Here is a 13,327-nt window from a genome sequence, read left to right on the forward strand (position 1 = left end):
TTAGCGCCCGCCCCGCCCCCGCCCCCGCCCGGAGGGAGGCTGAGCCCCGGGCGGCGCTGTCCACACGCAGCGGGTCCTGAAAGCGGCTCCAGGGTGGCGCGGTGGCGCACTGTGCGCGCCGAGCAGGCGGAAGGCTAGCGCCCGCGGCGGCAGTGCCGGCAAAGCCAACAGCGGCTCCATTTCAACACCAGTAGTCCCGGCGGCCTTGGTGGAGGGGACCTTTTCTGTCTCCTCTGTCCCTCCCTCCACGCCGGGGGCAAGCACGGCGGCCGTCCCGGAAGAGGCAACTGGAAGACAGTAGAACCAGACCTCCGAGAGAGGGCGGAGGGGCTCGAAGAGTTGGTGGGCGTAAGGCAGATATTCAGGCGAAGAGGACACTATCGCTGTTGTCCCTTTTCCTGGTCCCAGCGATGGGGGGGCCGCGGGAGCCGCGGGAACTTTGAAGGCAGCGGGTCCCAGGGTATGAAGGCTACAAGCTCCCGGAGACTCCGGCGTCTCAGCCCCTACGTCCGCGGCGGAAACGACTGCGAACCCGCCTGGGCCCCAGCTCCGCCAGAGAGGAAGTTCTTTGCAACTTCGTCCGAGACGTCGGAGAGCCGGATAGAAAGAGGCTGAGGCAGCAAGTCCGAGTCCCAGAGACTCAGAGAAGCAGAGAGGAAAAGGGTCCGGTGGAGATCAAGAAGTCAAGGAGAGACTCCAGAGGCAGCGAGGCCGCGGAACCAGCCTGGCAGTCCGCGGGCCTCGCCGCCCCCTGAGTAAAGCCAAGGGCCGAGTGTCCTGCAGGCCTCCTCAAAGCCGCTCCCCTCCGAGGTCACGGGTGCCTGGCCGTCCCGGAGGCGGGCCCCTACGCTATGCCCCCGAGGCTGCAAACGCCTTGGCAGCAGCTACCTCGAGTCGCGTCCGGAGACGCCGCCTGAGCGAGCCCGGGAGTAAAGCCGTCAGGAGTTGGGCTCCCCTCATCCAGCCTGACTGCACTGGCGCGGTTTCCCGCCTCTAGGCACAGATCTCGGCGATCTCCGGCAGGGCGTCTCTGGGAGAAGCCCGGAGGCTTCAGCAGTGTTTTCTGAGTCCAGCTCTCACGGTGCCCGGCCTGGCAGCGCAGCTCCTGAGCCGCGCTGGGCAGCCCCTTGGCGCCAGGAGGCGGCGGCGTGGGCCGGCCTGCAGTCTGGAGCGCCCCGATGGAAATACACTGTAAGCACGACCCGTTTGCATCCATGCATAGTAAGTAGGCGGCGAGCTCGCTTCTCTCACTCTCCGGCCGGGACGGGGTTGGGGTGCCGGACTGCGGGGCAGGTACTAAGGCCGGTAGGACCCAGGACTTCTGCAGCTGTGCGGTCAAGTTTGCGAATTGCAGGGCTCCCAGGCAGGGATGTGGAACAAAGTGCCTGGGCGCCTGGGCCCGGAGCACCTGGCACCAGGAATCCCGCCTCCACCAACGCGTAACGCAGGCAGCGAGCTGCAGCCTTTCCTGCAGCCTTTCGGGGGCTCTGGCAGCGACATCTCAGTGTGCTGGGAGAATCCAAGCTGGGACCTGGAGAGGGCTCCGACTGGACTAGTTGGAGGGCACGAAGTTGTAGCGAAAGGTCAGTCTGAGTCTCAGCGCCCCACACCCAAATCTCGACAGCGCCTTTTTCAATGGTGGGGCTAATAAGACAAGGGCTTAGAGGGAAAGTGGGGCCCCAGCCAGTGTCTTTGTGCTTCCATGTGTGAAGGTTGAAAGATAAGCGAGACACCGTGCCCAGAGCTCCCAAAGTGTTCTGGAGTTGAGGAGTGGGGTTTGAAAAATCAACCAAGTCGAGGTCCCTGAACTGAGCTTCTGCTTAGAAGCCGCCAGTTCTTACACAGACCGTTAAAGACACCTTCAAATCCTTCTATGCCGCACGCTTGCCTTATGATGGCTTCTATCCTAAACAAACAAACAAAAAAATCAAGAAGAAGCCAATTAGTCAACATACAGGCGCCCCCGCCTTCTGGAAGACGCTGCGTGTGTAGGAGACGGGAAGGGTCATTTTGGGCGCGAGCGACGCCGGCAGGGCCCGGCAGCCTGACCCGCCGGGTCTGCCGGTTCACACTTCAGCACAGCCTCCTGTGAGATGAGCGTTCCTCTCACGGTGAGTTAGCGCCGGATTAGAGTCGGAGATTTCAAGGAAATACCAAGCGGAACGAATCGCGTTTTCCCTCTGCGCGCTGCAGAGCTGGGCCGGAACAGGGCACCAGGCTTTGGCGGCATCCAGCCGGGTGCCCTGCTTGGGTCCCCACCGGGCGCAGGTCATAGGGGTGCTCCCTGGGTAGGAGCCGTCCCCGAGCCAGCTTCTCAGGCAGCCCAGGATCCTGCTTACTAGCCGCGGGTCCCCTATTTAACAAAGGCAGCAGAGACCCGGCTGGAGAGAAGGGGAGCTTTTCTGGGCGAATTTGTCCTTTTTAATCCAGAGGGCCGAGTGGCCTGGTAGGCAGAGAAATGCTGATCTTGGCGGCCCGGGCTGACTGCCGGCAGGTCAGTTTCTCTTTGTGTCAGTTTCCTGAGTCGGAGGTAACCACACAAGCTGTGGGGACGTTTGTACAGAGAAGCCGCTTGCTCCGGTCCCAGCCCGAACGATTCCTCCTCGTTTGGGGCCTGTGCTAAAAAGGTTTCTAGTCTGTGGTGACCCCAGCGCCCCCGCAGCCGGCTCCTGCGCACACTTGAGCCAAGCTCGGGGTGGCTCTGATCTGCCAGAGCGAGTCAGAAAACAGGCGAGTTGGGGTCAATACTCTGAGAGGCAGGCAAGCTCTCAGCTCGGCCGAGGAGCCACTGGGGGGCAAAACGGGGAGGGCTGGCCGCTACTCTTCTCTTCTCGCGGTGGGGGAGGAATCAACAGACCCTCACTGCCTCCTTTTGCGTGAAGGGGCGCCGCAGAGGTACTGCACAAGCCCTTGGGGAGATAGCGTGAGACCCGGTGGTCTCCCAGCTGTGCAGGATGATGGAGAAGGCAGCTTCTTACAGGTGCTGTTAGCCAACCGCTAATGACTGTGTCTCTGTCCCTCCTTGTCCTGGCCTCCATCTGCCCCCTCCTTCAGAAGTGCTCCCTCCTCCCATTTTCAACCTTCCAGGCAGCGCGGTGGGGGCTGGGCCCCAGCCAGCCGAGCTTCCAGAGCTGGCTTCTCTGGAAGTGCCCTTGGTTCTGACGTCCAGAGCTATTTGCTTGCACAGTGTAGGCCCTCTATGGGGCCTCAGTTTGTTGGTGATTGGAGGTGGCAAGTGGGGTGTGCAGTAGATCCTTAGAGATCTCTGGGGCAGTAGAGGCTCAAAGGCTTGCCTCCTCCTCATCACCCTTCTTGGCCTGGGTCAAGTTCATGCCCCCACTCTCCTGCCCCCATTGGAATAGGACAGCTTTTTGTGGGGGGTTGGGCAGGGGCAGACCCTGCCAGGAAATGGGCTTCTGAGTTCCCCTGCCCCCACCCCCTATTCCAGACTCATCACTTTCTTCAGCACAATGCCTCCTCGCTCTCTCCCCAGATGTTTTCCTCCCTCAGGTATGACTACCATTTATAAAGCACTTTTATAACCAGTCTCCCACCTGAGATTTGTCTAAACCTTTAGCTACAACCATTTTATGGAGTGTGATATTGGGGTCAGAGAGACAAAAGGACTGAAAGTTCACAGGGGCAAACCTGGAGCTGGTTCTTGGGTCTTCAGGGAGCCACAGAAGCAGAGAAAGAGGGACTCAGGTTTTTGAAGGAGGAGAGGGGACTGTCTGAGTAGGCACACACAGGTGCGCGGCGCTGTGTCTGGTTTAACTTTGTCTGTGTCTGTGGCCCGCCTGTCAGTGTGTGTCAGCATCTGTCTGTCATTTAGAGAGTGCAGTAACGAAATTTCATTCCTGCTCTTCCCTGGGTCCCTGTTAGGGTGTCTGTGTGTCCCTTCATTCATCCTCTTGGGTGCCACTAGGAAAAATTTCAATGACCCTGAAAGCCCTGGAGTTCAATCTTTGACTGAGCAGGGACCCTCTCTCTAAGACCCTGTGCCCAGCCATGTGGGCAGCACGTTCGGACCAGGGCCCGAGGAGCAACTGTGGAGGCTGGCCCTCCCAGACCAGAGCCACGGAGGCCCCAGGGGCATCTGCAGTTCAACCTTTCTCTCTCTGCACCCCCCAGACCCTTTCCTGTCAGTCCTATGGGGGCAGGGCTGTTTCCCTTGTATCTGTGTGTCTGTTTCCTGGTCTTTGCCTTAATTTGTTTCCATCTATCTTTGTGTCAGTCTCTCTGTAAATTCTACTTGGCCCTGAAAAGTGTAGCTGAGTCTGTGCTCCCCGCAGCCGCCCCCATGGGATAAACGGGTACCCAGCTGGAGTCCACAGGAAGTAGAGGCTGGGCTTATGTTCTCTGGGGAGATGCAGGGCTGGAGCTGGGGTTCCAGAAAACAAATGTCCCCTTCCACAGAAGTCCCCTGTGCCCCAGTTTCCCCCTTATTGGGCCTCCTCCATTTTCTCTTCTGATCTCCTGGCCTTCCTCTGTGCACCACGCTCACCTTTCTTTTCTTCACCTGTTCTGGCCTTTCCTTTCGCTTTTTCCCTCCTTTGCCTTCCTAACTGCAGGCTTCTCTTCCAGTCTCGGCTCTCTTTTCTTGCTGCCTGTCTCATTTAGTCCCACTCTTTGCACCCTTCTCCTGACACCTCCCTTTCCCTCTTTTCTTCCCCATGCTGCCTCCCCTCTCTCAGCACCTAGTTTTACTTCTTTTTAACCTCAGGGTAAGTGGCAGACATTGCCCTCTCAGGCCACAGTTGTAAACCGCCTCCCTACCAGCCTCGACATGCTTGATTGAATAGGACTGTGACTGAGGCAGAGAGAGCCAATTTGGGGGGCCTTTCCAGGGGACTGCCTGGTCACTCTGGGTCTGGTGTCAGCTGTGGACATGAGCATCAGACTCTGGAAGAGTACTGGTAGCCTAGTCTTTGTGGGCTCTGAGTATAGAATGGCTTGCTATCACCTAGGATGTCCATGATACAAATGGTCCCCGAAGCTCCCAAATGTCCTATAGGACTGCTTTTGAAATTTGAGTCCTCTGAAGGTTGGCATTGTGTTTTGGGCAGAAAGTTTAAATTGCCAGTGATGTAGGGAACAGGGTCTTGCAGACAGGCTACAGTGCCTAGACTAACAGGTTATCTCAGAACTGTGCTGGGTGCTTCTGGTTTCCTTTTTGTCCTTCCAGAGGAGCTTGTACCAATTTTGAATTTACCTTCTTCTTAAATCCAGCCTGTTCTTGAAAGCTCAGTACAATTTTTTTTATTAGGTGCTCCCAACCCCAGAATGAAGCCTTCTTAAGGCCTTTGACCATGGTGGCTGCAGCCGTTCAGTTTCAGGCAAACTGTGCATTCATGTTCTAATCATCAAGTCTCGTTCGGGATGGTTTCCTTTTCTCGTGTCTGGAGTGTTTTAGAACAATCAAAACTGATTCATGTTCACTTTGAAAATCAGAGAGAAATTCAGCTTAGAACTAGAATTAAGTACCGTCGTTGTCTATAAAATTGTGTTTTTCCTTGAAATCAGCCTGATGTTGGAAATTGAGGGATACATTTGATTCAGACTCTTCTAGGAAACTTCATGAATTGGTTTGGCAGTTTTTAGGACATAAGTTATGTTATGGGTGCCTTTCTCCCCTGGTTTCAGATGTGCATGAACCTGGATAGTAGTTGAGAGCTGGGGAGGGGGTGGAGAGCTGAGATGAGGTGGCTATTTTATGTTTTAGAGTTAGAAAGGGTGTGTGTGTGTGTGTGTGTGTGTGTGTGTATGACCTCTGAGACGCCCTGGTTTCCATGGTACAGTTTAGTCCCGGGCAAGTCCCAGTGTAGATTATCAGCCCCCTCCCAGCCTCTGAACTGCCAGCAGCATTAGTAAATGCTTGAACTTGGCTTTTGACAGCCTTCAGTGATGTCAGGGGCTGATTAATAGCTCCAAAGTCAATAATGTTGCTACCCTCTGTGTTTACTGGTTTGGCTCTTCAGTGGCCTGTGTCTCTGTTTCCCTCCAGATGGATCTGGATGTAAGAGAAGGAAGCTTACCGGGCAGAGGAGATTCTTTCCTAGACTCTTTCTACTTAACATTTGTCTCAAAGCCATTACAAAACCTGGGACTCACAGGCTTTCTTTGGCTTCTTTATTTCCCCTGAACCAACTTACAGCTGCTTGTCAATTGCAAAACACTCCACAAATTTTAGGAAAACTCCTCTACAGCAAATCCCAGTGCAGTAGAGTGGAATGGGATCCTCTTACCCATTCCTTTTGTGTGCTCTGAGACGGGACAGTGGTCAGGTCTACGTATCAGCCTCATCTTTTTTGTTTATTTTTTCTAGCTTTATTGCCATGTGGGACTGAGCTTCTTAAGGAAAGTGTTTTTATTAAGGCAGTGGTTGGGTTTTGTCTCGGCACGGTGCAGATACTATTTAAAAATTTTTAAAAATACCTAAATCAGATTGCTAATCTAAGAAAACGATATTCCCGCCGCCCCGAGATCTAGGTTTACAGGGGTTGTCCCTGTCGCTTTTGAAGATGGGTGTTAAAAGGAAGAGTTTCATCTTTAAAAAATCTCTTTACATTTGATGTATTTTAAAATGTGTTTCCTCCCGAGGTGTTTTTCTTAGACCTCAGCATCATGAACGCAGTAACTTGTGTCCCCAGCATAGACTGAGGTCGTCACATGTTCCATTGTTAGAAAAGGAATTGCAAGGAAAATGCTAGTAACGGAAGGAAAAATGGTATGGAGATGCTTGCCCTCGATAGCCCAGTAGACTGGCTGAAGATTACGCTTAATTTTACAAAGCGATTTAAGGTGTTTACGTAGTGAGCGTGATCGGACTTCAGGCTGACGACACCCGGTCTGCAGCCATTTCTGTCCGAGGGGTGCTGGGTGCTCGCTGGAGCGCTGCGCCTTCTACGTGGCCAGTTCTAACCACCCTTTCCCTTGCTTTCTGTTTCTGCTCTGTTTCAGGACATGGAGGAGTGAATCAGCTTGGGGGGGTCTTTGTGAACGGACGGCCACTCCCGGACGTCGTCCGCCAAAGGATAGTGGAGCTCGCTCATCAAGGCGTCAGGCCCTGCGACATCTCCAGGCAGCTTCGGGTCAGCCATGGCTGCGTCAGCAAAATCCTCGGCAGGTAAAGGCAGGAGCTCCAGGCTTCCCTTGACTTCCCAGCGTCGCAGTGAGAATTGCTGTGGCACTTCATCCACGTGCTCAGCACTTTAGAGTTTGCAAAGCCCTTTGGAGGCTATTCCATTGAAGTAGTCTTGGGAGACCGCAAGGACATGTGGAACGAGAACTCAGGAGGGGTGACATATTTTCTTTTCTTTTCTTTCTTTATTTTTTAGAGGGGAAGGGAAGGAGAGAGGCAGAGAAACATCAGTGTGTAGTTGCCTCTCACATGGCCCCCACTGGGGACCTGATCTGCAATTCAGGCATGTGCCCTGACTGAGAATCGAACCTGTGATTGACCCTTTGGTTCGCAGCCTGTGCTCAATCCACTGAGCCACACCAGCCAGGGTGGGTGACATGTTTTCTGAAAGCCTGGTTAATTATTCCAAAGAACCCAAGAGTAAGAGGTTCTTGGGAATTTCCCCTGCACATCTTAGGTGAGACCAGGGCTTGAGCAGGGCTGGGTGGGAAATCCACAAGTTAAAAATCACCAAAATTACCAGAGTTCAATGTTTTGTTTTAATGTTTCCAAAAAGCACAGTCCATTTTTTAAAGTCAGCTATCATTTTTAGTTTAGGGTTATCATCAACCTCATGTTGGGCTACAGTATTTTCCTTCTTTGCTTTGTTTCCTTCTTGTGACAGGCATTGTAAGTAGATATTAAATTAGAGGGGGGAAATTCAAACAAACACTAACTCTCAAGTTTGACATTTGAAAGTTGCCACTTGACCCAGCAATTTGCTACAAGCAAAATGCTACCAATGATGATTCTCCCAGAGGGCTGTGCGGCCTTTAGCATTCCTGTTGAATGGCGGGAGGGAAGCAGTTTTGAGATAAGGAAACAAACCTAGAGAAGCAAAGTGGCTGACCCAGGTCTAGCCTGTCAGTCAGTTCCTGGGTGGGGAAGAGGACTCAGGGACCCTCAGACCGTGCGCGTCCCACCACACCCTGCAGCCAAAGCCACAGGTTTGTTTCCAGGCGTCTGAAGTTGTTAGAGGTCTGACCCAGCAGCCAGGAGCAGCCTGGGCTTTTAGCTGTTCAATGTTCTCTCAGGGTTTCTCTCCCAGGGTCAGAGAACAGTTACCTTTGTCCTGTAGCTTGCATTATGGCTTGAGAACAGATGCCTGAATAGGAAATGAATATTTTGAAGTATGTCAGTGACATCATGACTTCCTGCTTGCTCTTTCTCTTCCATACGCTGGAATTTAAGAAATTCTTTCAGATGGAAGGGGATGACAGTTTTAACCTTGGGGAGCCTTGCTGGAGGCCAAGGAAGAAGTTTCAGGGACAGAGGTCTGGTGGTCCCTTTGGGGACCTTGATCCCTGTGCTCATTCCTCATTGCCCAACCCACCTTGAGTCACCTCAAGCAGTGGAGGCTGTGGGCTCCACTCCTGTTTGGTACTCGGCAGCAAACAAGCCCCAGGCAGAGTTCAAGGAGGAACATAGGACATCAGCTTGGTATTCCTATTAGATGGAGGCTTTCTTGGATGGGGAATCAATGTGAGAGTAGAAGAAAATAGAGGGAAAGAGATAGGGAAAAGAGAAAGAGAAAAAAACAAAGAGAAAGGAGAAAGAATGATTAAAAAAAAGAAACAGAAAGAAATGAAGACAAAAATAGGAGAGCAAAAGAAGGAAAATATTTTAGACTTTCTCAGCATCAGACTCTGGGAGCCGAATGGATCTTAGATATCTTCTTGGGAAGCCTCTTCATTGTATGGAGAGCGAGAGAGAGAAAAAGAAGGCCCTTCCTTTGTTTTTGCCGACACATCTGTGCCGAGCCGACATTTTGCTTGCTATTTGAAATCTTCTCAGGGCAAGATGCTGAGCCCTCCTCAGAGGGGATGTTTAGATGCCCGGTCTTCGTATTTCGGTGCCTGGGAGCCCTCCACATCTTCCCCGGAGACTGAAGGGACCAAGAATCCTCCCAGAGCCAGCCAGCCCGCAGCCTCCGACAACCAGAATAGATTTGTCACTAGGTAGAATGGCACTCGGAAGTTACGCGCCGCTCCGGTGCCTGGCCGTTTAAGTTGTCAACAATAAATTGGAATTTCATAGCTCATTATTTTCATAACTAAGAACCACAGTGGACAAAATGTCACTCTAATTAGAACTGCCTTTTAAGAAACAAGTTCAGCCCTAAAACAGTGTGACTGGGAATTTCTGAACTGGGGCTGTTCTATCCACTGATTTTTTTTTTTTTGTCACTAAAGAATTTGATGGGTGCACACGGGGTGACAGATTGTAGAGAGTGTGTGGTGTGTGGTGGCCATCATTTTCAGAGGCTGTGTGGCAAGGCAGGCAGAGTCCCCGGGGCCGGCAGAGACCCCCGTCATCTCAGGAAGGTGGCGGTCTGCCAGGAGTGTGGGCATTCAGTTCACAGAGTTCAAGGCTCCAGAGGGGCTTGAAAGGCACAGCCCAGTGGTGTGTGAGGCCCATTTAAATCCACCCAGAAAGCCAGGCTGTTGTCTTCTTTCACTAGAGCTCGTCTGGGAGGTTCAGCCGTTTGGAATTGGGTGGTATGTTACATAAACACTCAAAGGGTTTTAATCTACAACCCATGCTCTTTATATTTTGCAGTTTTTCTTAATCATCCTGCATTTCTGTCTTCACAACAGCACTGCAAAGCAGGCAGGGCCAACATCTTCCCCTTGTTATACAAATGGGATAACTGAGGCCCAGAGAGGCTAAGTGAGTTGGCCAAGGTCACACAGCAAGTTTGTGTCAGAGCCACTGACTAGCATCTATATCTCTTTGCTCCCAAACTAATGCCCTTTACACTGAACTGCGCTGTGTGTTGGTGGCTGCTGTTCGACTGCTGTGTGCAAGCCAAAGGGATGTGTGACTCTTTTGCTGAGAAGAAAGGGAGGTTATTTAGTCTGAACCCTCACTTGACACAGTTGCCAGCTGGGGTTTTGTGGAGTGTTAGGGTTGCCTTCTGAGTGTCTGGCCCATGTGTCAGTCAGAAGGAAGACAGAGCCGTCTCACGTGGAGAGCACAGCCTCCTATGGTTGGCACAGCTCAGGTGGGATGGGTGGAGAGCCCGAGCACTGCCCCCCGAGCCACGCGAGCAGGGCGAGTGCTGGGGGTCTGGTGGGGGTGGGGGCTTCGTCCTGCCACCTTTTCAGAGTTGCTGCCTGAATTGCAGTTCCATCAGTTAACATACGCTGAGTAGCCAGCACAAGGTGGTCTGTGTGTCTGTGGCCCTTGTACCACCACAGTGCCAGTCCTAGCAGGTACTTGGTGACTCTTGAACGAGTGAGTGGATGAAAGAAAATAAAATGCATGTTAAAATTCCTGGTAAACGGTAAAGCTTTCTGCAGTCGGAAGGGATGATGATGATTTAAAATTTTACAGCCAAAGCAGCAGTTGGCTCTCGTAGAAGGAACTTCAGGTTCAGAGTCAGGTTTAAAAGCTGAGGCTGCCCCTGACTTCCAGAAGGGAGTTGCACGGGTCACTTAGTCTTCCAATAATTGGTTTTTCTTTTTGTAAGACCCTGTGGGCCTTTTTGGGTCGCTGTGAGGATCCAGACCATTCAAGAAAGAGCTCCGTAGACCTCGGGGCACTGTGTGTAAATAACAGGGTGTGTGTTGATATTAACACCCGACTTTCTACTGTAAAATCAAAGGGATAATTGAAGGCTACAGAGATTGCTGCGTGGCTTGATTCAGCTACTTTTCTAAACTTCTGGCAAAGAAAAAGCATTTTCTTAAATAGTTCTAAAGACCTTTCTTAAGTCTAGTAAAAATTTTACAGCAATTACAGAAAGAAGGAGGATAGGCTGAGTTTTGCCTTATGGTCCAAATTTGTACATGACTCACTCTTGTCAATGAAAGAATCGAATTTCCAATTCCACATCACTGGTCCCAAACTATCTCATCCGTTTCTGGAATATTCACTAACTCGGCCCTGCCCAGACTTCCCTAGGCTGAGAATTTCAACATCTCTTCCAATGTAAGCAGCCATTGTTCTGGGTGACCTTTCCCACCCATCCTGTGAAAGGATCGCCTCTTCCCTTTGCCAATTATAAACTCTCGTCGGATTTGAAAATTACCCGTCATTTCTAAAACGTCTTGCTGGTTAAAAAGAAATTTCAACTGTAAGATAATCTCCTTTGCCAGAGGAAGTCAGGAATTCCTGTGGGCATGTTGAGAGAGACATCCAGTGAAGGCTCAGATTCAGAGACGGAATCAAGTCATTTCGTCGCCCTGAAATGATCTTTCATGGCACTCTTCTCCCTGGAATCGGTTTGCCCGTGAAGCCCTGACATCCTATTTGTGTTAACGAGGGAGTGCCGAGAGCATGGAAATGCCCTTAGAAACAGCGATTTAGCTCCGGGGAGGTCCCCGGAAGAGCTGCCGTGACCTGTGGGTGGGTTTCTTTTTGTTTTGTTTTGATTGGGTGGGTTTTGACCTATAATTCCAGTTAATTCTGAAATCCAACACTCCCTTTAATTTTATACCAGGGTTGTTGTTGTTTTTTTTCTTATGGATAAATAAGTTGTATGTTAGGGGACCATTTTACAGAAGACAGATGAGCCTGCTAGCGGGTGGGAGAGGTGGCAGATTAAAGGTGCCAGCCTCTCTCTGGGGAAATTGTAGTCAGGAGGCTGGGCCTCAGGTCTGGTTTGGCTGGTGGGTTTTTTGTGGCCGTGAGCAAGCCGTTTAGCCTCTGTGGGTCTCTGTTTTATACTGTAGATGGCGATCCGTTCATTTATTTATTCACTCATTCAAAACGTTAACGTGCCATGGAACTGTTGCAGGGATCAAATGGGAAAACTGACTTGGAAGTGTTCTGTAAACTGTGAAATGGCAGATAAATATAAAGGAATAAGTGAATTCATAGTCTCCTGACCATCTGTCCAATAGAAATATAATGTCACATATGAAATTTAAAATTTTCTAATGACACATTTAAAAAAGGAAAAGAAAAATAGGTACAATTAACTTCATGTTAATGTATAATGTATTTTATTTAACTCAATATATTAAAAATCATTTCGCCCTGGCTGGCGTAGCTCAGTGGATTGAGCGCAGGCCTGTGAACCAGAGTATCGCGGTTCGATTCCCAGTCAGGGCACATGCCTGGGTTGCAGGCCAGTTCCCAGCAGGGGATGCATGAGGGGCAACCACACATTGATATTTCTCTCCCTCTCTCCTTCCTTTCCCCTCTAAAGATAAATAAATAAAATCTTTACTAAAAAAAAGTTCCTCAAATATTTTTCAAAAATCATTTCAACATAAAACCTACATCAAAAATTATTAAGGAGGTATTTTACATTTTTTGTACTAAGTTTTGAAAATCCGGTATGTATTAAGTTTAAAGCATGCACCAGTGAACCGCACTTCAGATGTTCAGAGCCCTGTGTGGTGAGTGGCTGCTTCCCTGGACAGCACAGGTCTGAACCTTTTCTGGGCCTGTTTTCTGCTGCCAGCATCCACTTGGCTGCTTCCTCGCGGCTAAGCCCCTTTCTCCTTGGTCCTAGGTACTACGAGACGGGGAGCATCAAGCCGGGGGTAATTGGAGGATCCAAACCAAAGGTCGCCACGCCCAAAGTGGTGGAAAAAATAGCTGAGTACAAACGCCAAAATCCCACTATGTTTGCCTGGGAGATCAGGGACCGGCTGCTGTCAGAACGAGTGTGTGACAATGACACGGTGCCCAGCGTCAGTTCCATCAACAGGTGAGAGGTGGCTGCCTGTGGCGGGGCTAGGGGTCTGGGTGCCGTGGGGGGTCCTGGAAGCTCTGTGTGTGCCTGTTCTGAAGATCTGGTCTTTCCTTTCATGAAGGCCCTTAGGGCCATCGGACCAGAGAGGAGCTCACTGGGCCAGAGAGGTCTCTCTACTGCCCTTTCTCTCCAAAATGGGCAGGAGTTCTTGACCCCAGGAGAGAAGGCCATGCCAACCCTCTGGCTCCTTGAGATTCTTCTGAGTCTCCATCATTCTCTTTACTGCCCAACTCTGTGTGGAGGCTTAACCGTGAATTGCCTTGATTAGGCCTTCACATGTCTCTTCCTGGTAATCCAGGCTCAAGGTCTTAGCACTGGCCCATTTCAGAACTTTCCAGAAAGAAAAGTCCATGCATCCAGCTGGGGCAGGGGTTTAGCCACTGAGTGTGGGAAACGCAGCCCTGATGCCGAGTAGGGAGATTTAGCCCCCTGTCTCAGGT

General features: G+C 51.1%; 1 protein-coding gene across 3 annotated transcripts in view; it reads left to right on the forward strand.

The window, feature by feature from the left end:
- The window catches only part of PAX5 (paired box 5), a 170,470-nt gene that overhangs the window by 6,546 nt on the left and 150,597 nt on the right, over positions 1-13,327 (forward strand). The window contains exons 1-3 of one of the 3 annotated variants that reach the window (XM_037144539.2): positions 83-1,221; positions 6,961-7,126; positions 12,645-12,842. In XM_037144539.2, coding sequence (XP_037000434.1) covers positions 1,179-1,221; positions 6,961-7,126; positions 12,645-12,842 — 407 coding nt within the window. In that variant the 5' untranslated portion in view covers positions 83-1,178. Of the gene's footprint in view, positions 1-82; positions 1,222-1,304; positions 1,584-6,960; positions 7,127-12,644; positions 12,843-13,327 lie in introns of those variants that run through there. The other 2 variants (XM_037144537.2, XM_037144538.2) reach the window with 2 other exon arrangements.

Source organism: Artibeus jamaicensis, unplaced genomic scaffold (genome assembly GCF_021234435.1).
Source record: "Artibeus jamaicensis isolate MK-2021 breed Jamaican fruit bat unplaced genomic scaffold, CSHL_Jam_final scaffold_1964, whole genome shotgun sequence".
NCBI lineage: Eukaryota > Metazoa > Chordata > Mammalia > Chiroptera > Phyllostomidae > Artibeus > Artibeus jamaicensis.